General features: G+C 39.1%; 1 protein-coding gene across 3 annotated transcripts; it reads left to right on the top strand.

Annotated features, from left to right (window-relative positions):
* Positions 1-2,883: 2,883 nt before the first annotated feature.
* On the top strand, positions 2,884-23,147 carry si:ch73-335m24.2 (protein eva-1 homolog C). Of its 3 annotated transcripts, XM_052021857.1 has the most exons (8): positions 2,884-3,023; positions 8,907-9,106; positions 9,952-10,075; positions 13,262-13,414; positions 15,618-15,761; positions 15,850-15,921; positions 18,456-18,548; positions 20,060-23,147. In XM_052021857.1, the coding sequence occupies exons 1-8, from the start codon at positions 2,933-2,935 to the stop codon at positions 20,425-20,427; spliced, it is 1,245 nt and encodes a 414-aa protein (XP_051877817.1). In that variant the 5' UTR covers positions 2,884-2,932; the 3' UTR covers positions 20,428-23,147. The 3 variants fall into 3 exon arrangements, with proteins under 3 accessions (XP_051877817.1, XP_051877818.1, XP_051877820.1); XM_052021858.1 differs by lacking the exon at positions 18,456-18,548; XM_052021860.1 differs by lacking the exons at positions 15,850-15,921; positions 18,456-18,548.
* The last annotated feature ends 1,570 nt before the right edge of the window (positions 23,148-24,717 follow it).

Raw genomic sequence — 24,717 nt, 5'->3', positions numbered from 1 at the left:
GCCTTTCTAATTCCTCTGTCTTTTAGAACCAGTGTGTGTTTTAACAGAATTCTTGATTTGTCCTGCATACCACCAAATATTTGTGTTCCCATATCTCCAGGAGTCTCTATTATCACATTCTATGCATTGATGTATTAACACTTACAAAGACTAAGGCAAGTTTTGCATTTCTCCTATTTCTGAACTAATAATTCAAAGCCATTTACTCTCATTTCTCTGTGAATGTTATACTTCTCTCTCTGAAGTGTTATCCTTTTGTCCATCCCACTTTTAACCTTATAACCTATCCACAGGACTAGCAAGCTACCTTGCAAATTCATTAGTCCAGCTCCTGTTGATGTGTGAACCATTCACCTTGTCCAGTTTATTCCTGTCCCAGGAACCTGAATTGCACACCACCTCCACAACCCCAAAACCTGTACCATTGTCTCCAGCCACTTGTTAACCCTTTCTGTTCCTATATTCATTTGTGCATGGCACTGATCTAATCTTGCCATCTTTGAGATTCTGCTCTTCAACTACCTCCCTGCTTCCTGTGTCAAGAGTCCTCCAATATGTATATTTTTTCTCTTTCTTTGCTGCAAAGACATCAATTTTTTGGATGTTCCTCTGACCCTGGCTTCAGGGAAACCACATGCAAAGCAGATTTCACATCAACAGTTTCAGAAATGCCTGTCCAGTTCCTTAAATATCTAATCCCATGCTGCCAAATGTAGTCCAACAGTTGGTATTCTGGAACTGTTATGGCATTTTCACATAGCAAAAGAATTGCAGAAACCAGGAAATTCTCACACTTACCAAATTACCATCTTGACTTTAGTTATCATCTCACTCTAACTGGCTGGTCATCCAGTTCTATTCTCACTTAAACTCCATTTTTGAAGACACCATTCTATACCTTTTAACAAAATGCAAAAAATAATTGATCTACTTCCTTCCAACCACAATAACACTAATTACAGCTTCACTTTAAAAATACAGGATGCTTTCTGCATTGTTTACCAATGAATTCCCACTCTCCCCAAGACCCTAACTTCATTCTGTGTAGCAAGTGACTGCATTTGGGGACTTGCCCAACTAAATCTTTACTAGACTATACAAGCACCCATGCTCTCTATACTGTCCATCAGCCTCAAAGATTTGTAGTAAGACTAGCAAAAGGAAGTGTATAATTTGGAAAATGGGATGCTCTTCAAAGTGGGAAGAGAAAAAGATCATGTCAAATAAATGAATTCTCTACCATGCCATAACAGCAATGGAACAGAGGAAAATGACTAATTAAACTTCCCTGTCCTTTTAACATTTATGGTTGATGTGGAATGGCAGTTCCTTGATAAGACTGATTTCTATGGATTATCTATTTATCAATTTTCTCACCTCAAAACTGCAACTGGGTAAAAGGATTAATTGTTTGAAGTACCAGTCCTCCTTTTCAGGATCCAGTTTAATAAATGTATGTTGTAAGCCATTAAATTATGCCTGATCAGCATATAAACATGCAGAATAATTGTGTAGGAAATTCCTCTTGGGAGACCGTGTCTACAATATGTCCAACTTTTCTTGTGGTTAATTTCTTTTTGGGCACATGATATTTAATAATCCTTGCTATTGTTGAGTATTAAATGTCTGTAAACAACTGTTACATTTTCACCCAGGAAGATTCATATTTGAAAGCTGAACTTATTTCAAAATAACTCTATAAGTAAGAATCATACCATGTAAATATACCATGAATTAAATCTGTAGATGGGTTTCAGACTCACCAAAGCACCTTTAACATGAGTAACCCCTTCAAAATGCTTTATAGAAGCTTAAGGTAATGTGTTCACTGGCTGAACCAACAAAGCAAAGATTAAGAAGGGAAATGAGGAGAACAGAGGTGGAGAGATCCAAAGGTTTAGAGGGAATTCTGGGCTGCAACTTTAGCAGTTGACTAAGGAGCAAGCAGATGCACAGGTGTTCATGGACAGAGATGTGGAGATGTTGGAGAGGGTTTCAGAGACATGGAGGACAAAAATCATGGAACTCAAAGATATGAATATTAAATTTCAGACAGTTTGATCGTAAGGAACCATAGGGTCTATAAATTTAACCACTAGGATGTATAGAATTTTTTTTCCAATTGGTATCTTCTGTAGACTTTTATATATAAACCAGAGTATACTTAATAACCAGACACTGAACTTTGTTCTGCCTCAGTCTCTCTCCTTTAATTCACCAGGATTTCTGGGCTTGGCCACATTCAGAGTTTACCTGGGATCACCTGCAACATAATCGGAAAGCTTTAAATCTGTCACAAGTCTGGTCTCAAGAATAAGAAGAAAAATGCCAGAAAATGCAACAAAAGGGGAAAAAAAATCACAGGAAATGGTGGATCTTTTGCACTCAGAGAGTTCCATTGCTATTCCTTAACTTTTCTGGTCCTGCCACATTGAAGCAGCTGTTGTTATTGATGTTAAAAAAAACATACATATGAACATTTCAAAGAGGAGGGGTATGGTGGTAACGGGGTGTGTGATTGTGGTGGACTAAGTCTCAACTGTTATCCTTATGATTAAGTCGGCTGCTAATGCTCATTATCACACAGACAGAAGCTCAGACAAGGTACATGAGGATTGCCTTTGTCCATTGTACAATTTCCCAGTGAGAAGTGCTTTCACGAAAGGGTTGTATTGAATGTGTCTGCATAACTGCCTTGTGACAGTGTTTATCAACAGCTGCCATTATCTAATATCTAACAAAAGTCGGTGTTGAATTCAATGTACCAGCCCACAGTCAGTCCTTGCCATAGAAAGCTGCCAACTCATCAGTTTACCCGTGATCACTCACAGCTGCTGGGAGCCTGACACCAAATTATAGAAAAACTGAAATGATTATTTGCCAGTCAGAATGAAAATTTATAAGCTCTCGCAAGTCTTATCAAGTCTTCGGTATGACTGCATTGAAACAGTTCAGACTTGCATTTGCCATAGTGACTTGGTTTTACCTGTGGGCTCAGTTTGAAGCTGCTCCAGATTTCTCAGGTAAGTGCTTACTTGCAAATATGAACGTGAGAATTATGTATGATTCTAGAGAGTCCTCTGTAGCTTTTACATTGTAAGTTGGTTATCTGCAGCCTTGAAAAGAGGTGTCTCAGAAGTGAATTATATGGTCAAAGAGATAGTGAATGCAAATCAAGTACTTCCCGATAGGTCAGCCCAGTTCATGGATGAGATGGGAAAGTTCAGATCAGTGCCTGGATTCCCAGACTTCACATGAAATGGTTAACAGCTGCTGGAAGAAACTGTTGAGATGGTTGACATGAGGACACTGAGTTCATTTCTGTTAAGGGAGGCAGTAAGCTGAAAGGCTTTCATTTTAAACACTCAGATCAATTTTGTGGTTACTTTCCAATCGTTGGAGTGTAAGATTTGCAGCATAATGGGAAGGTGTGTACAGATTTAAATATCACCACTTTTGGAGAGGCACTTTAAGCAGACACTTAGTCCACATGTACATGCATACATTGTTAATGTGCTTGCCAATTATTGGGTGGGAGGGGAGGGGAGGGTGCAAGGGTGGGACATGCCTTGCTGTGCATGCCCCTGAGATTAATATGGGAAGTTCAGTATTGTTCTGGTGACATTCTTTCACAAGTTCAATAATCCTTGTGGATGACTCATGCATGTGTTCCTAGAGATGTATTACATCATGTTGGTCATTAATTGCCTCATGTATTCATTTCCCAGGGCACTCAGATTAGCATCAAGTTTTGCAGTACATCACTCGGTGTGAACAGAGAGTGTTTCATGTTTTAGGAAACACGCACTGAGTCTGAAGCTGCCCACTTGCTATGTTTACACAGGTGCTCCTAGTGGTGGGCACAGCCTCTGGAAAAGGAAATATGTCAGGATTTTCTACTTCTGCACTTGTTAGTGGAAAATCATGGGATGCTGGGATTTCTTCAAATTGCTGGATGCAGAACTAGAAAATCCTCACAGAGTGACTACCCTGCCTAGTGCTGGGACATGGAGGACGATGGTACAAGCTGAGTCAGCTAACGTGGCTGCTGGGATAAAAAAAACATCTGTGGAAAGAGAAGCGGAATTAATGTTTCAGGTCAGAGACCCTTTGTCAGTCCACCCGAAACATTAACTCTTATTTCTCTTTCCACAGATGCTGCCTGACCTGCTGAGTGTTTCCAGCACTTTCTGTTTTTATTTTAAACTTTCAGGAGCTGCAGTTTTAAAAAAAATTTTCACAGCTGCTGGGATGCTGCTTATGTTCTTCAGATTAGAGTCTGTCTGCAAATACCCCCCAGTGATATTTATTCATTTTACTTTGCCAAAGTCAAAGTTGGAGTTTATTGTCATATACACAAATATATGTGTGAACAATTGCAATGAAAAACTTACTTGCAGCAACATCACAGGCACATAACATCAGACACGCAACATTCACAAGAAAAACCCAAGTTAATCATAAATTATACCCAAATTTTACAAGAAAGAACAAAAAAGTCTATTGGAGTGCAAAGTGGTCAGTGAAATTTGAATCATGGAAAATTCTTTCTTTGCTTTGGAGTACTATTTCACATAAAGGAAGGTGTAGCCAATGATCTCGGACCCAGGACATGACTGCAGAAGTTACTCAGAGCATTGAATTAATCAACCATCTTCAGTTGTTTCATCAATGTCCTACACTCCAATACAAGGTCAAAAGTGAGGATCTTTGCTGATCATTGCACTGTGTTCAGTTCAATTTGCAATTCCTCAGATAATGAAACAATGTATGGCTATTTGCATTAAGGTCTAGACAACATTCATGTTTGTATTGATAACTGGTAAGGAACATCCGTACCAAGATAGTGCCAGGAAATGATCATTTGAAGCATCTCCTAACCACATTGGCACTGCCATTGTCAAATACCCCTCCATTAGTGTACTGCAGTTCACCATTGACCAGAAATGTAGCTGAAGCAGCCCACAAATGCTGTGGTTACAAGAACAGGTTAGAGATTGATATTGTTCAGTGAGTCTCTCACCTCCTGATTGCTCAATGCCTTTCCACTATAAACCAAGTCAGGAATGTAAAGAAGTATTCTAAATGTTGCCCTACTATTGTCCAATAATATCCAAGAAACTTTACCATCCACAAGTTACACTGCAGCAACTTGTCAAGGCTTCTTCAACTGAACTGGCCAACAGATCAGAACATAATTGCCTTCAAAGTCACACCATCCTGTTTCTTCATTGTCACTGAGTCTAAATTCTGGAACTCCTCGCCTAACTGTACTCAACCTGACTGGAAGGACTGAAGCAGTTCAAGAGGGTGTGCCACTTTTCAAAGGCAATTAAAGATAGGTAATAAAAGCTGGCCTTGCCAGCAATGTACAGTCTGTGAATGAATAACACAAGCAATCATTATGCAGGGATCAGGCATGTCCTTTCCCAACCAAAGCACTGAACCAAAGCTTCCTCTCACAGCTCTTGCTCCACTGAAAAACAAAGCAGTACAGTAATAACTTGAGAGCCTGCTTATAAGTTTTATAAGTGCTGCATTATTCCATTCAACATGACATCTTTAAAAATGTAATTTAAAAAAAGTTGAGTGAAAAAGGGAGAAGTGAACTAGCTAACCACAGAAAATAGCACCTGTCACATAGCACAGTAAATCCAATGCAAGTTAGAAATCCAGAGGAATAGACTAATAATCCAGAGGTGTGAGTTCAAATTCCACCAGGGCAGCTGTGAAATTTAAGATCAGTTAATAATATTAAAATACAAAAACTAGTCATTGCAATGATAATGATGATTGCCTTAAAAGCCCAGCTGGTTCACTTATGTTTGTCAAGTGAGGAAACAAACCATCTTTACGTGCTTTGGCCTAAAGGTGATTCCAGACCCACAGCATTCCTGATGATTTTTGACTGCCTCCAAAGGGTCCTAGTGGCTGTATGTAAGAAATGAAGCAAGATGAAACCAAATGGACCATCTGGCATTGACTTAGGCAACGAACTTGGACATGGTAATGCCCCCCTTACTAACATTAGAGGTCTGTTCCCCAATTTGGGAAAGTTGTCCCATGGACTAGTCAAGCAACAGCCTGACGTAGTCATACTCACATAATTACACCTTACAGATAATGTGCCAGACTCCTCCATCACAATCCCCGGGGACCTATTGTCCCACTGGGAGGGAAGGCCCACCAGTGGTATACAGGCAGCAGGAAGTAGCCTCAACATTAGCTCCATACCCCAGGAAGTCTCATGGCACCAGGTCAAACTTGAGCAAATAAAACAATGTTTACCATTGACTGTCCTCTCTCAGTTAGAATCAATGTTCTTCCACGTTGAACAACACTTGGAAGAAGCGCTAAAAGTACCAAGGGCATGGAACGTACTCTGGGAAGGAGAGTTCAATGTCCCTCATCAAGAATGGTTCCATAGGACACAGGTACCAGACTGGGTCTGCAACAGGTAGTGAGTGAAACAACATGGATAAGCTAATTTGACCAAACCAAGACATCCCACAACTAACATATCAAATCAAGTGCAGTACCACCACATCATGTCATGAATGTTGATGGAAAAATTAAACATCCACATACTCATTGATGACAGGTTTCAGCACTTTTTCTTAAAGGCAAGGCTGAAGCATTCACAACTAAGTTCAGCTAAGTGGATGACTGTCTCAGCTTCCACCTGAGATCACCTCCATCACAGAAACCATCATCCAATTCAGTTCCTTCCATGAGATATCAAGAAGTACCTGAGAGCACTGGATGCATCAGAGGGTACAGGACCAGACCATATCCAAGACGTAGTACAGAAGAGCTGCATTCCAGAGCTAGTTGCACCTCCAGCCAAACTATTCCAGTACAGTTATAGCACTGACAACTATCCAATAATGTGGACAAAAGATCAGTAATGATCTTCCACAAAAAGTAGGATAAATCCAATCCGGCTAATTACTGTGCAATCATCAGCAAAGTGGTTAAAGGTGTCATCAAATACACTAACATTTTGCTCATCGTGGCCAGTTTAGATTTTGCCAGGACCTCTTGGTTCCAGATATCAACACACCTATGGTTCAATCATAGACCAAAGAGCTGAATTCTAGAGGTGAGGAGAGAGTGACTGCCCTTGACCTCCAGCAGAATTTGACCAAATATGGCATTGAAGTGTCCTGGTAAAACTGCAGTCAAATGGGCAATAAGGGGAAATACTCCAGTGGTTGGAGACATATTTTGAACAGTGGAAGCTGCTTGTGGTGGTTGGAGGTCAATCATCTTAGCTCCAGGGCATCACCATTTCTCGAGTTCTTCAGGGCAGTGTTCTAGGCCCAGCCATTTTCAGTTTAGTTTCCTTCCATTATAATGTTAGTAGTCGGGATGTAAGCTGATGATTACACAATCTTCAATTCCAATTGCACCTTCTCAGAAAATGAAGCAGTACAAGCTGGCACACCTCAAGCTCCTAGACAACATTCAGGCATGAACTGACACATGACTAGTAACATTCACACCACAGAAGTGTCAAGCAATAGCTATCTGCTGCAAGACAATCTAACCAACTCCTTTTGACATTCAGTGGGCTTATTGATGCCTAAATCCCCAGCATCAATCTCCCAGGATCATCATTGACCAGAACTTCAACAAGACCAGCTACATAAGTACTGTGACCATAAGAGCAGGTCAGGCACTGGGTATCCTGCACATAAAAGTAGATAAATAATTTTTAAAAATCCAACCACAGTAAAACTCAGATAATCTGTGATCTGATTGTTCATGAATCCTGATGGTTCAGCATCTGGCTCACTCATTAGTACACGTTCTCAATATTGTACACATTATCATTATCCGCTGACTTATTATCCATGGATCCATGTACTCATGAGGTCGGTCATGTATTACTGGGAATGTGGTCTGGGTGTGAGGCTGGATACAGGGTTAGAAGAGATTTCAGGTGTGAGAAATGAGTGGAATACAGAATACATTACAACAATGGAAAGTAAGTTAATAACATCTAAGAAAATATATTAAAGGAGTTGGGAACAGTATTAGTAAATGGACTTACAAGAGGACAGACACAGGGTAGATCTTCCTATATTAACATTTTTGTAATTTATAATTATGCTAGACTCAGCATTTTTGGGAGAGGGGTGAGCAAGGTGGAAATTAAAAAGAAAATAACTGCCTGAACAAATATCAGACTGCTGCTACCTGCCCATCAGTAGTTCACACATGAGGCAGAGGACACAAGTGACCATTGTATCTAGATGGCTGGTACAACAGAGTCAGCTTGACAGGGAACAACACGTGGCAGCTGCAGCTGCTCAGGGAATGAAAGACAAACATTCTGTGCAGAGGATGAGAGCTTTCCCCTGTGGTCTGCTAGCTTCAATGGGAAGACTATGAATGTGCTCTGCACTCATCTAATGATACTTTCATACTATGTTGATCCAAAAATATCAGCATTCTACAAGTCACAAAAACTATTAAGGGCCAGGGAGTTCAAAGTTCAAGGTCTGGTTCAACTGTATACTAATTAGGTTCATATACTGTTTTAAGTTCATGCAATTGTTTTGTAAAAGCCATTGTTTAACAAACCTGTCCTGTTAGATAAAGCTATTTTCTATATAAGAAGAAAACAGATACATCAGTCACTGTAATGGCTAGAAAACACCCCCATAACAGTTTATAAGGGAGGTAGGATTGTTCAAAATTGTAAAATTGTTTGATATATGCGAAAATGTGCAAGAGCTGCAGGTAGGTGAAGTTTGGGGAACTCAAGTTTAAGCTGTCATTGAAATCATATTATACTGAAGGCTGATTTTGCGAAAGAAATAGTATTTATGACATCCTTTTCATGGGTTCAAAGAGAAGACATGCTCTTAATCCTTCAGTGATCTGTCTGTATTAACTAGGCTACCTTCTGAAGATTCTGCAAAACCACACAGTTCATTCTTGTGATGGGGATCGATTCTCAATAAGCTGTCCACCTCAGACATCCATCAGCATTCTGTCTGCCTTCTATGGTCGCCGTGTTCCCAGTGAACATCTCTGCTCCAGCACAGGAAATACGTCAGCTGAAAGCACCAACTGTGCTGCCCTCACAGCAATACCGGTGGGTAAATTCCATCCAGGTTGACAATGCACTGTATAAGAAGTGCTTCTGTACAGCTTACACACTGCAGTTACTGAGTTGAATTGTATCTGTGAAAAGATATATTTTACATGGCAGAAGGGAATTTGCATTGTAACATACTTTTGTTAAAAAGACTAAATTTGTTTGTTTGCAGTTGTGCCTCAAACATTGGGCAAGTAAATGAAATTTCACTTAACAGAATATCTTGCTCCAGGCTTGACAAGTTCTGACGCTGAGTTGGCCCCCATGAGGTGATGATGTGGAAGGGGAATGGGGGCTATAGTCCTGGAGACGGGTTGTCTCTACTCTGCTGTATTTTTTTGGAGTTCTCCTGTTCCTTCTGACTCTACAAAAGTCTGTTGAATCTCCTTTAATCTTTTCTTGGCCCTCATGTCATCATTTAACAAGGGCAGGTGTTGGGCAGTAAGGTGCCCCTTGAGTAGTACAATACCTGTTCAATGCCTTGTCATACCTGATACCATTTCAGCAACATCTAGCCAGTTACAAGCAATATAATCTCTGGTACTCAAGATAGCTTTATTATAGGGGGTATTATGTTAAAAAGGATTTTGTTATGCATTGGCTCTGTTTTACCAGCTTGCTAAGGAACCATAGAATGTGCAGGATGCTCCTGAGGATTCTGGGCATCTAGTCTAACTGAGAAATACATGGATTCATATGTTTCACCGATGTGGCCTGCTTTAGTTAGGAGCTTAGGAAAAAGAGAACTTGAGAAAAATCTACTTCTAGCACTCCAATTGTAGCTGAGTGCATCATGACTAGATTTTGTTTTCCAGTGTTGCTTACATATGTTTTTTTAACAGAAAGTGTATGATGAGTGTCAAGAACAGCACTCCTGCCAGTTTTCAGTCAACAGCCGTGTTTTTGGCCCTGATCCTTGTCCTGGGACCAGTAAATATCTAATTGTTTCATTCAAGTGCAAACCTGGTGAGTGGATAACCAGTCTGTGAGTTTTAGCGAGAGGCTTAACTCTGTCTGATTTCACATTGCTCCATCCTAGGATTCATCGTGTCATATGTACTAACAGTTAGTGACAATAATTATTAATTTAATGCAGTCAACCTTTTAAAAATTGTACCTAAGTGCTCTGTTGCAAATGTCTGTAGAAAATTCCAGAAGCAGTCTATAGGGAGAAAACCACAGTAAGAGATTTTGGATGCCACTTTAATAAAGTACCCTTGTTGTTAGTTTATGCAACAAAATATTTTCACTATCCTATGAAGTTAATGAGAGAGATACTGAGACATGGTGTAAGAAGAGTTGGTTGAGGAAACTATAACTCTTAGAGCTGGAATTGGGATAACAAAAACTGGGCTTGATTTCTTCCATCTGATGTAACACGTGAACATGCATCAAGAGACGGTGAGAGTTTGTGGCGTAGCAAATAGAAGTGTCCCAACAAAAGAATAGAGAGAATGGAGGGACAAGTCCACACTGTATGTTGAGTTGCCTATGGAAGATAAACCAGACTAAAGTGGCAATGTTACTGTATCTCCTGGTTCACAAGGGGAGAGATTGTATCACACTGGAAAACTTTCAAATGAGAATCTGGAGAAGGCACGAGATGCATTACAAGTGCATTGCAATATGCCTAGAAATGAAACAGTAGAACATTACCATTTTTTAACACTTAACTAGAGGCAGATAGTTTCCTAGCAGCAGATAATTACAATTTTGCAGCTTTTCAGACTTGCTTTATAAGAAAAAAAAGTAAATAAATAACTACAAAATACAATAAACACGTGTGGAGATAGTGCTACTTTGTGTTATGAAAAATCATGATAAAAGGACCATTTTCTTGAAATGGAACCCCACCATAATGTGAGGATTGCCTGTATGTGTAGAAAGTTTTCAGTCTGTTTGGATGAAAGCTACAAAAGAATGCTGCCTGACTCTTTAACCAAGAGCCTTTGTTGTTAATTTAAATTACTGACAATTTTCTGTATCTTAGAGAGTGAATGAGAGATACTAAGAGATCTAGAACCATATTTACAATATGTGAGAAGCAGGAAATTTGTTTATGAGAATTTCTGCCACCATAAATTGAAATATTAACAGGCATATGACTTGAGATAACACTTTAAAGACTGTTGATAAGAATATCAGACATTCAGATTTCAAGTACTATTTTCTTTATTCCTACTCTAAGAACATCTTGCAAAAATCTAATTTACCTCTGCCTTTGGAATTTCTGCAGGGGCTGTTTTAACCACTTACCATAAATTTGGCACAGGGTCATTAGAAATGCTGCAAAACATGATTTATATGGGAATTCTATCTCAATATGTTTTTACCCAGAGATGCATCTCCCACAATTCCCCTTGTCTATCCTTGGCTTCGTCCTCTTTCCTATCTACACGTTTCTCCTTAGCAACAGTATCTGATGGATCTGTTTTTCCATCCGCCCCGAAGCATTCAGTGTTTCACTGTCTCTCCTGACTGCTTCTGTCGTGCCAGACTACATGTCTAACATTAGGTCTTGTGTGAACCATAACTTCCTTCATCTCAGTGCTGAGGAACTCCACTGGCACAAACCCTGCTCCTTTGTCCCTGACTCCACTCCCATCTCCAGCTGCACTCCCAGACTGACCCAAAGAAGGGGCTGGAGTCAGTGGCTGGATAATAGAGTTTGTAATTGGCAGTAAAGACAATGGCTTGGCTGGTCACCCAGTATTTAATAGGCAGAAATTTCTGCTCATCCTGGACTGAATGCTAACTGAACCAATCTCACAATTTAGAAGGATGAAGATCTGTGGTGGTGTCATGGCTGGATGTCATCAGTGCACGTGTGCTGGGACACAGCACGTCAATGAGAAATAGAAGGTGCTTAACGATAGGTACCAAAGGTAACATTGATGCCTGGGAGGTGGAGCTAGTACAGGTAGTTCCCAGGTTACATATGGGTTCCACTCCAGGGAACTGTCCATGTGTCAGGAACATCCGTCTTTTGTAGCTACCTATATTGTATCGCTCTATGTCCACTTCCTATAATCCATTATTTCATCGAGTATTCACCCTAACCCTACCTGTAATTAAACTAATGGGATATCTACTGTATCCAGTTGTTAAGGAATACCACCAAACATTTTATTATTATTATTATTACTATCTTGAAAAATTCTTTAAAAAAATTATGGGAAAATTTGTATAAGGTATGTTTTCCATAAGCCAGGTTTTCCACAATCCTGGGAGCCCCCGTATGGTAATTCCCTGGCAGTGATGGGATAGATAAATTCACCAGCTCCTTCATCACTGCCGTCAATCTCATCATTATGGAATATATAAAGAAACTATGGAATGAGATGATGCCATTTCGCAGTTTAAACCCAATTCTTTCACAAGATACCAGAAATCCATCCTCCACTGAAATTGACTGGACACATTTAATCTTAAGGAATTGTTCTGTACAGATAAGAAAGACTTGGATTTATTTGCACCTTTGACAATGTTGAGGTTCTCCAGCATTTTACAACAAATGGAGTAACAAGGGACCAACTTGTACACAGCAAGCCCCCACAAAATGTCAGCTGATTTAATGTTTTTGGTTGCGGACTGGAGAAACTTGTGCATTCTGTTTCAGTGCAGCAACATGAAACATTTTATGCCCATGTGACAGAGCATACCATGTCTCAGCATTAACTCAGTACTGCACTGTACTCTCAGCCTAGAATTCTGACTCAAGACATAGTGCCTCCAATTGAGAAACAACTGCAGCATCCACTAGCAAAATTAGATTATTCCTTCATGTACTTTTCCAATGTAAAACTGAACACTGTGTTTATCAGACAGGAACAGAACAATATTTGTGTTCTGTGGAGTATTTAACCTTTTCATTCCCTAGTCTCCAATGCTAGATACTAAATGCATTTCCAATTGGTAGGAATTGCTCAGCTCTGCTGGTTTTGTGGAATAGGTGCTTGGTTAGTTTATTGAAGTGAATTGAAGTGCTTAATTAATACCATTTGGAGATGCAGATCTTTTAACATTCACAAAATAGTTTCAGTGCACCTGGCAAACAGACCCAATACTCCTGCCACTCCAATGAAAATGAGCTTAGATCACTTACAGAACATCTTCAGGTCTTTAATATTGTTTACTGTGTTTATGTTTCAGATGGACACCAAAGCAAACTAGTATGTGAGAATGAGAAATTACATCTCCAGTGTAAGAAGCAAACCATCCTTGTCATTTACGCTGCAAGCTTTGGACGAGCCCTTCATGGGAATATGGAATGCCCCTCAGTGAACAGCACAATGCCAGATATTGGTGAGCCTACAACCAGAGGATGCAAATTCAACAACTGTTTCCCAGCATTTTCTGTTTCTGTTCCTGATTTCCATCATCTGCAGAATTTTAGTTTTATTTCAATCCAGATTTTTCATAATCACTTTCTGGCAGAAAAATTATTGAATATTCATCAGGATTATTTGGCTCTGTTGCCATGCTTACTGAGACCTGTTATCACAGCAGGCTCAGAGTGCAGAGACTGAGCATTCTTCTGATCCACTGGCTATATTTATCCACTGGGTTATTGGGGAGTTCACCAATTTTCACCATTGTTAATGACTCAGGAAAGTAATTTCACCTGTTTTTTTTAAAATTCAGTCTGCAATTCTTTTGTTGTGTCATTTAACAGCTGTTGTTGGAATGTTAGGACAATGAAATAGGTGTTCAATTACACAGAGGGCCTTTCACTGACAAGTGATGAAATGTTACAGTAATCTTAAAAGTGCTACAGGCTAGGTGTGTGTGAATACGGACAGTATTCTGTGAAAATGAGAGAGCTGTTCAGGCATCATTGCCAGTGAGATAATCTGCTAATTCTGCACTGCTACAATAAATATTCAGTCTGTATGTTCAGATAGTGCAAGTCCATAGAAACATAGAAAGTGAACATAGAAGAGGCAGGAGAAGACCATTTGGTCCTTCAAACCTGCTCTGCAATTCAATGTGATCATGCTGATCACCATATTTCCAACTTTTCCAACTTTCTCCCCATATTCCCTGATCCCTCTATCCTTAAGAACAATATCTAACTCCTTCCTGAATATATTCAGTAAATTAACTTCAATTGCTTTCTGTAGTAGACAATTCCACAGGTTCACCAATCTCTGGGAGAAAAGAATTCTCCTCATATCAGTCTTAAATGGTTTATGCCTTATTCTTAGGCTGTGCCCCTGGTCCTTGAATTACCCACCATTCTCCTTACATCTAATCTGTCCAGTCCTTTTGGAATTGTATAATCTTCCATGAGATGCCCTCTCATTCTTCTAAACTCTAGTGAATACATACCTATTAACCCCATCTCTCTTCATTTGTTAGTCCTGCTATCTCTTTTTCAGACATAGCATGGAGTCATTTCTTAGGTTTCCTCGATACATTAGCTGGTACATTTGAAGTTTAAAACTCTTTTGTAAAAATTAGTATTCTGAATAATTTTAAGTTTGTCCTTTTTTTTGTTTGAACTTTATATTCCTTTGTCCTGTTGCCAGGTTTTAACTTGAAGTAAAGTTCTATGTTCATCTTTTTTTAGACAGTTTGATATCCAAATTCAAACTGAACCAATGAACCTGAAGCAGGATTGGACCTACAATAAACTCAATACCCAAGGCTAAGGAATAGCTAAAGAGATAACAATGAATCTTACTCCTGACCATTATCCATTGACTTGTGCTGCAAAATCCACTGTTTGGATTTTGTTTGAGAAGAGTGTAATGAAAGCAAACATTTTGGCTTTATTTTGGTTTGGTTTATGTCCTTAAAATCTGATGAAGTACTCAAAAAATGAAAAGAAAATGGATTCACACAGTAATCACGGTCCAGCAAGAACCACTACATTACTTCACTGATGAATATTGAATCTTCAGGCAATTAGCTTTAGGAAGAAAGCAAGTTATCTAATCCAAACTCAAACCTGCTGCTTCAGATCTATGTTTGGTCAACAGAGAACTGTGCAAATTTACAAAGCCCTGATAACTGTTTCAGGGGAGTTGGTGGACCTGCACTTTTCAAATCAATTAATGTCTTTGGTAGCCTTCAAAAGATTCTTGGATCTCTGAAGAATTGGAGGTGAGACCCTGGACAGAACATATATTAACATTTTCTCAAGAATGGCTTTCTCATTCTTATCCTGGACAAGGTAGGAGAGGAAGACTATGCCATCTTAGAACAGTGGATGGGAGGCTTCATCTGTGAGAATAGTTTGAAATACTGAAGAAGAATATTTTAAATATAGTGATCCATGAATGTTGTAGATCAAATTAGAATTTGTATTTAATCTCTATCACCACACAATCTGCAAATATCATTCTGTCAAATTCACAGAATAGTTGCTCAGTGCAAACAGTAGAGTTTGGCTAGTACTTGTGGAATGTCTTGGGGAGAGATGAGAAAGCAAAGGGAGGCGTGAAAATAGGCCAGAAAAAAAATGAACAGGCATAATGTTTTGAATAACTTCCTTTCCTTTCAGAATGCTTATCACCCACAACTCTAAGGGAAGTATCCTCAAGGTGCCATGGCAAACAAAACTGTTCGATCACTGCCAATGTTCTGAGTTTTGGTGATCCCTGCATCCCTGGAATCCGTAAACAACTCAATGTTTCATACACATGTGGTAAATAAATCTCAGACTGATCTTTAAATTAGTAGCGTAGACTAAAAGATAGCAAATTTCTATAATTATGTGCATTTTCAAATTTCAGTTCCAACAAAACTCTTTGAGGAGGCTGGTCAAGGTCCAGTAAAGCCCTTCTTAATATCAGATTATACTCACGGTAGGATTTCTAACATTTGTCTTTGTTTTACACAACTGACTGAAGGAAATGCTTTGCAAATAATTCAGTTACTGAAGATTTCAGTTTTACATAATAGTGCTTATTTCCAAAAGCTTTCTTAGGTCTGGAGAATTCATCCAACAATAAACAGACCATGGTCATCCTCAGATAAGAGGGAATGTGAAAAATTTGCATCAAATGATATTGGTGGTCTCTTGTAATTGGGCGATACAAGGTGGAGGGGGGTGTTGTTTTAACCTGTTATAGGTGAGAAGCAGCCGATAGGGAATTAGCAACCTGTATTATATCTCCTGTTTTTTTTCCAAAGAGAAAATCCTTATAATAAAAGGTAAATTCCCTTGCATGAGGCATTGCTCCAAGGTTCAATTCCACAGTTAAATGATATTACTTAGAGCAACAATGAGCTCTGTATCAGTTCTCGTGATAGGAATATTTAGCCAGGGTTCTCAGGCCAGAGTGGTGCAGAGTGTCCATATGTGGAGGCTGGTGGGGTCAGGACTGAGCTCAACAGTAACACAGTTTCTTAAAGGATAAATCGTCTGCATACTCAAATGTCTAGGAGAATTGTAGGGAGGTTGACGCTTCTATGCACAATAAGGGGCAAATGTCTTCAGATGTGAAAATCGGAACAAATAAATGAAAAGCCAAGAAAGTAATGTTTAGATGATGTCTGGAGGTGTAATTTTCAAAGTCTAACAGCATTTACTGAAGCATAAGCAATAAATGAAAAATTCAGTAGTTGATTTTGAATTATCAAACACAGTGGCCTAGAAGTTCTGACAAGTCGTCCAATGTTTTATTTGCTCCATGATAGAAGTTTATGAGAAACCTAATCAATAAATGCAATTGGGTGCTTGGCACACTAATAACACACTTTCTAATTTCTGTTCTATGTCCTCCCAGCTTACTAGCACATAGACATGGAGGTATCCAAGATGTGCAGTGATGTAAAAGAGCATTAAACATTTCTGTAAAATGACTTGTGCATAACTGTACAGTGCATGTGAGACCCTTGAACAATTCGGCCTCAGCAGTCTAACAGGGGGCTCGGAATTAGTTATAGGGAACCCGATCTTACTTGGCTATTGCCAAATAATCTACGGTGTCCATTTTCTTCCACATATGTTCCTTGTCAAGTAATTGCTCAGAGACTCGCCTCTGTGCTAATATGTTGCCAAGCTCCCAATGAGCAAACACCTCTCCTTGCCAATGATTGTGCTTCCTGCCCCATGATTGACTCTTTGATAGCGATGATATTTCCTACTTCGTTTCCCTCCAAGTAACCATCTCCTTGCCAACAGTCATCTATCCAGCCCAGCCATTAACTCGCTGCCAGACATTGCCTCTTTACCAGTGATCATCTTCTCCCCAGTATTCATCTCTTCCCTGCCAGTGATCATTTTGCCCCAGAGATAGTCTCCTCCCCTTGACTCTCCTTTTGCATGCAATTGAGTGTCTCTTCCTCCATTAATGCTTATCTCTTACCCAGCAGCTGTCTCCCCGCTGTATCAATCTCCTCTCTCCTGATCATCATCTCCCTTCTCACCTCTAACCACCATAACCCTGTCAATTTTTAAAATTCAGGTGCAACACTTAAACAATTAAAAACAGTTTCACAAAGTAATTGTGGTTCAGTGTAATTCAACACAAAATTTCACTGATGAAATATTGAAAATCTAGGCAATTGACATGAGGAAGACAGCATTCCACATAATTCGTACATCAGCCTGCTGTTTGAATAGTTTGGATCTGTGTTTGGACAACAATAAATTATATAAATTTACAAAGCTTTGATAGCTGTTTCAATAGAGGTGATTGGTTTACACTTTTCAAATCAATTGATATCATCTCAAACCTTCAAAGACATCATTTGACCTCTAAAGAGTTAGAGACAAAGCCCCAGACAGAACATGTATTACCACATTCTCACGAATAGCCATCTCCTCCTCCAATGATTGTCTTGCGCCTCTGCTGCATGCCTGACTTGGTCTATGAGCTCCCATCTCTGCATTGGAGGAAGCTCACAGGTGAGAGGCTGTTCAATCATGCAGGATGACTTGGACTTCATCGCTGCTGGATGAGCCTCCCAGAAAATTGGTGTGTGCCTGCACAGAGGTGGATACCACTGGTTATTTGGAAAATTTGCAAGTTTGTTTCATAGATGCAAAACAAATGAAATATTTCCTAATGAGATTTGCAGGATTCTGAGGCAGTGTCCAAATTTTGATAACCCATTGCCTTTAAAATTGCTACACCTGAAAATTAAGGCACAGGTGCTAACAATGTCCATTTTAAAGAACAAATGAACCCATTTATTATAATGCTTTTCACAATGCATATGTAAATACCAACTTAGTTTTTGGAAAGCATAATTCCATGCATTTTCTTCCACGATTTTCTGAATTTTCTCTCTAAAATTGCCTGTGGCTCTCTCTAGAACTTTTGCACAGTGCAGAAAAATAGAGAGTCAGGTTTGAAAGAACTCTCAGTTCGCTTGTCCTTATTTGCTGCAGGTGGCTGGTATAATGGCCCAAGAATGTCCATGCTTTACGCCAAAGATGTCGCAATTATTAGCAGTTCCCTGGCCACTCTTGCCCACATTAGGGGTACGTTTCTATATGCTGCCAATGTGCCTCTAATAATGCTTTAAAATGAAAAACACTAAACATATTAAATAAGTGGTATTATTTGTCTACAATCTTAGAATAGTTTAATTCACACTAACTTCTTAATGTTCCTCTTATTTTCATTTTTGTGGTTTATTGTTTCCCAGTTATTGACAATAGTCACAACTGTTTTGGTGCTGCCTCAATAAAGTCATGTCTCAATATGAAAGTTAATATTTGAAGCAACTAACTCAATTGTGATTTAATAGGGACAAACTTTGCTATTGTTTGAATTCCTACTCTCACAACCTCAGAGGACATAATAGCAACATGATTCCAAGTAATAATGCATTGGATCTGTTTGATTTTCAATGTTTTCCATGTTGTTTCCATGTTGATAAACAGATTTATCAGATCTTATCAGATTTGAAGCAAGGATCTTAATTATTAATGAAATTTTGGTCCCTATTATTTATGGGAGGTGAGAGCCATTTTTTGGGTTTTTGAACTTGCAAAGATCCCCTTTGGTCCCTTTTGAACGCAGGACCTAAATAACATTTGGCTCACTAATGTTCTTCATGGAAGAAACCTCCTATCTTCACCAAAAAGGTGACTCCAACCTTCCAATACTGTTGTCTCTTAACTACCACCTCAATTCTGGGACTATTAGGGATAGACAACAAATATTGGCATTGCCAGTGATGTTCACATCTTGTGAATGAATAAGCAAAGCAAAAAAAAAATGTTGTCCCTAATTCCCAGCTGCAGCTGATCATTTCGAGAGGCTGACTGCCCCTTGAGCTATGAGACCTTCAGCAACAAGCTGAAGTTGGGAAGTAGAGAAAGGGAAGAGGCTGAAAAAGCCAAAAGCAGGGAGGTTGGAGGTTAAAGGTTGGTGCAGGGGAGTACAGGGGGCAACTGGAAGAATTAGTGGGATGCTGAAGGGGTATTGGTGGAGATCAGGGGCTGTAATTGAGGATAACAAAGAAGGGAGGGAGCAATTGGAATATTGCAGATTGAGTAGGTGGAAGATCTTGGTTGAAGACAGGAACAGCAGGTTGGATTCTGGTTGGATGGCAGCTTTCTGCTGGTCCTGGCACCCTTGCACCACCTACACAGGACAAACTCACAGCAGTCGGAGGAGCTCATCTACTGCCAGGCTTTGCAGGCTAAGGACAGCCAGTTGGCTGGGGTGAAATGTGAAGCAAACTGCTTCTTCACTTAGATGTTTTGGCTGTTCCCTGTACTACCTCCATTTAAACAGAAAGTGGGCAGCTGTGAGACAAATTGAGGTTGGGTTTGAGATTTTTATCATTTTAACATTATACCCAAGGGAAATCCATATGTTGGGAGGGGTGGTGGTGGTGGTGTGCATTTGGGTATGGGGGTTAAAATCCATTTCCTCCCTAGACCTCAGATTGCTCGATGGTTTACATTTCAGAAACTTGAGAAACAGGTGGTCATCCTAATTCCAGATTGATTCAGTTTGTGTCTGATCTGTTCCCCCTCAGGACTCCCGGAGAAAGTAGCCCTGTTCTTCATGTCTGGTGTATGTTCTGGCTTAGTGTTTATCCTCTGTACTTTTGGATTTCATTTGCTACTGAAACAAGACATCAGAAAGCTCCAAAGTGAGGCAGAAGACACCCAAGAAAGTGAAAATGGGCACACCAAGATTTCAGATGATGAAGATGATGCCTCCTCTGATACCTCATTTCGACAGTTGACCAGACAGTACAGGACATCAGATAATATCTTCAGCCCAGAGGTGGCAGCTGTGATGGTAGACAGAGGGGAACAGAATGAAGAAAGAGACAAGGAAATGTGGCTGAACAAGGAGCCTAGCCCCTATGCAATCCAGAACCTAAATCAGCATCAGTAACAAACATTAACAGAGCATGGTGAGATGCAGAGGGATAAGGATGGAGTCAATTGGATAAGTAAAGCTCAAGTGCAGAATGCAAAGGGAATGGATTAAACGATGATGGTACATGGAATATAGAACATAAATCAAGCCCAAGCAAAATTCCTGTTGCCTGTAGATTTGCAGTGAATGTACTGGAAAAAGAAGCAAAGGAACCACACTAGGACTTCTGTAACAGGGGCAGTGGCCCGCCAGTGGCAGTGGCCCTTTATTGCCACATCATTCCTGCATCTCCTTCACTAATTCCCAACCCTTCACGACTGCACCAGAATTGCCAACTGAGGTTGAAGATATTCTTGGAGTTTCATCATATGACCAAGTCTGACCGGCATACCAGTTTTATGATTAATAAACCAAAGTGTACAAGGAAAATAGAAAAAGAACCCTGCTTTATAACTATATTTTTACTGAGTTGCTTACAGTGGTTTTCTGCTGGTCAATCTTTAATTTTTGGTCACAGAAGAACAACCCTGAAGGGTAGGAAACCACAGTTACGGAGTGGCCGTATTTGTTGTAATTAGACTTTGCAATAACTTATCCCAAATTCACCCATTACTCTCCCACTAGAGAATTAAAAAAGAACTACAGGTCTTGCAATGATTCAATGCAGCTTTAATACCATTTGCATCAGATTCAAACATTAAACTCCAACTCTTGGAACATCTAGAATGTAGAAATGTTAGGAGTCATTAGTATGGGAGATCATACTTGGCTGAAGTCACTTTCACCAATACAAATTGTGGAGTGTAACATGGGAATAAAGCAGAATGAGGTGCTTTTGATGTTACAAGAACAAAGTTAGTGGCATCATTGTGTTAGTGGGAAATATCTGAGTGAATGGCATTGGATATTAACCCATAAATGGTGATTATATCCTTTTGAAAAACTTCTCCCATTTTACTTGGAATGTAAACCTAGTGAAGACAAACAAATTACTGATGTAATTAAATATGCCAATTGCCTTTCATTAATAGGATGTAGATAAGTAAAAAAGTGATTATACTTTCCCCACCTCATGACTATTGTGAAAGCAGCATTTTGATGATTTTGTTTATGATGCATTTGACTTTTAAAATCAGGCTCTGTTTAAAGAGATACATGACTAAATCTGGTGCAAAAAGACATCTGGATCTGAAGATCTCCGTGTCTAATGAATCTGCTTGAATGCATGTCATCTGCATTACACATTTACCACTTAAAATGCTCATATTTGCTTCTTCATTCTGGCATTCTGTCACACAAACAGGTATTTGTTACCTGCTTTGAGAGTCGTGACATACAGACATTAATGACGTGAATAACCCAAAGTGCATAAGAATTCAAGCCGAAGATTTGAAATTTATATCACACCCTGTTATTTATGCCAATGCACTCTGAAAACTCATGAAGGAAAGACTTTCAATATACCTTAACCTTGACCTTCTGAACAACTCAATACGTAGCTTTTCACTCATGAGTTTGAAATAAGTCACAGCTTCTTGGATTAAATAAGTCACTAAATCAATATTAGATAAGGCTTTGCTCTTTCTATTCTTGATACACAAGCTAAGTCTTCATTCTCAATGAGTTCTTCAAATGTGAAAGGCTAGCTACATTTCTCGTTGTGTATCATGTAGGTATCCACTGCTGTGCTGCCTTTATATTGGGCTCAGTGAGTACCCAGCTTCATTTGGAATCAAAATTTATAAACTGGCCTCTTCTTCCTTTAAAAAAATGAATGTTTTATTAAATTTTTAATATATGGCTTGAAATAATTCAGAGTATTATAGTTTCTAAACCACTGGTATTTTGGAAGACTTTTCCCCAGCAAAATCTTTGACTAGGAGTGTCAAGAAGTATCACAACGTTTGAAAATACAACTTCAGTTTTATGCATTCTTTTTATTGTTATTTCTAGCACTTTAGCCTTATCATGATGACCAAGTTTGTCAAGACTGCAAAGCTAGGTGCTTCTCAAGTAGGTAGTCAATGATATACACAAGGGTGACTGAAGCAGAACTAATTGTAGTCTGTACATTACAATATAAAACCATATTTTACCCTAAACAATAACTTTGTGTCAACTTGGTTCAATTTATTACACTTATTTTGGAGCCAAAATGTGTGGTTCTAATCCCACCTCCAAAATGCATTTATAAAAACTAAGACAATACTTCAGAACAGTAACTAAAATGAGCTACATTAGGATGAAATGATCAAATGAAAATTCCACCTAGCTATTCTGGGGGACATCACAGTGCACTCCAATATTCACCTCAGTCAAAATAAATTAACTGTTAATTCACCATACTGTTGTTTGCGGAAGCTTGTGGGAACATTAGTCTGTGTTTTTTTTCCTAAAACAACAACTATAATTTGTGTTGTGCTTAGATATATATTTTTCTGAAATATTGCTTTGATGCTTACTCTTTTTCAAATAATAAAGCATTCTATCAGTTATTGTTTTGCCAATGAACAACCAAGTTCTAATTTATCTAAACTAGATGCAAGTTTACACCCGACAATTTGAGTTGTAATAGCTTGTGATTGTAATGGCTCAGTTTAACAAGAGAAAAAGATTAATATGTTTGCTTGACTGACCCTTTCAAAATGAATATGAGTAGGCTGGTTATTTCTATCAACTATTGCATTAATCATTGAGCAAATGCTGCTGTGTGAAGGACCATCCTGTTTACACAGTCAATATCAACTTTTCAGGTTACTCAGTTTCTCCATTTTCCTTAAGGTACAGTTCAATGGCTGCTTGTGTGCATTTGGTGCTTAGTCTAATTAGCTATTATTTAATGCTGCTCAGTTTGAGGTGGATTACTTAACTGGGCAGACATGGGGATCAGCCTAATTAACACAAACATATCTTTGTTAGAAATTATTAGAGACTTGGAGTCAGAAACTAAACCATGGACAATTTTCTTCTTTATAACAAGGTTGCTGCATAAAACCATAGCACACTTGGTATTTCAGATTTATAAGGCTTTGCTAAATAAGGGCACTGAATTATAAAAGGTTCAAATTTAAAAATGTTCCCAAGCCCTAAAATTATTAGTTTTTGCATTATTCTCACCCAAGTGCAATTAGTTGGGAAATGATATTACCTAACTACCTCCTAACATTTCACATTTTATCTGAAAACTTAGAATTAACAACAAGAACTATATTAATGTCATAGCTTACATTTAGTACCAATAAAATAATGCAAGTACGCAGATTGCCAACAGTATAACACTGGGCTCAGACGTCTTTACCACAAATCACTACTTGCATCAGGCCAACCGGCATGATTGGTATTGTATTAATTGATAGTTATCCTGTTCCGTATTTTTAAAAAAAGATGCATTGACTTACTTAAACACAAGTTTTTACTGTATTTATTTTTAGTGTTATTGACAGCCATACACAACACTCTCTGGCAACTTTAGAGTCACTGGGGACTGATTACATGCAGCAGCATTAGAATAAACTGTGTCAGCACATACTGGGATGGATCTCTTGAAACACCAGTTGCTGGCTACCTCTTGGGCATTTATGGCTGCAATTTCCCCTCAACCCTTCCAAAATTCCCAGTGGTTGATAATCAGCTCATCTGGCAAATCCAGCTTGACACATTGGTGCAGGAAGACCAAGTGGACTTGTTTTTGCATGCACTGATGATGTCAGCATTAAAGGCATAGACTCCACTATGACTGACAGACAGCTGAGTTTAAACTTCAAATCTTCATTATTTATTAAGGCTACAAGACTAAAAAAAAGGAAACGTATTCTTAATTCTGAATAAATTTTTAGAAGTCGGCAGAGGTATAAAGTACAATTCAGGGAAGATTTATCATGGGGAGAATAGAACACAGAGAACATAGAACATAGAAAACCTACAGCACAATTCAGGCCCTTCGGCCCACAAAGCTGTGCCGAACATGTCCCTACCTTAGAAATTACTAGGTTTACCCATAGCCCTCTATTTTTCTCAGGTCCACGTACCTATCCAAAAGTCTCTTAAAAGACCCTATCGTATCCGCCTCCACCACCGTTGCCGGTAGCCCATTCCACGCACTCACCACTCTCTGAGTAAAAAACTTACCCCTGACATCTCCTCTATAACTACCCCCCAGCACCTTAAACCTATGTCCTCTTGTGGCAACCATTTCAGCCCTGGGAAAAAGCCTCTGACTATCCACACGATCAATGCCTCTCATCATCTTATACACCTCTATCAGGTCCCCCCTCATCCTCCGTTGCTCCAAAGAGAAAAGGCCAT

Source organism: Pristis pectinata, chromosome 8, assembly GCF_009764475.1.
Source record: "Pristis pectinata isolate sPriPec2 chromosome 8, sPriPec2.1.pri, whole genome shotgun sequence".
NCBI classification, from domain to species: Eukaryota; Metazoa; Chordata; class Chondrichthyes; order Rhinopristiformes; family Pristidae; genus Pristis; species Pristis pectinata.
The sequence above is the reverse complement of the archived record's forward strand: the minus strand, read 5'-3'. Positions and strand labels throughout refer to the sequence as shown.

Bases quoted from the DNA above. Each gene is read 5' to 3' on its own strand.
- si:ch73-335m24.2 (XM_052021857.1), top strand. From the start codon at position 2,933: ATGACTGCATTGAAACAGTTCAGACTTGCATTTGCCATAGTGACTTGG. The intron at 13,415-15,617 runs GTGAGCCTACAA...CTTTCCTTTCAG, and splicing joins CAGCACAATGCCAGATATTG to AATGCTTATCACCCACAACT. The intron at 15,922-18,455 runs GTAGGATTTCTA...TATTTGCTGCAG, and splicing joins AATATCAGATTATACTCACG to GTGGCTGGTATAATGGCCCA.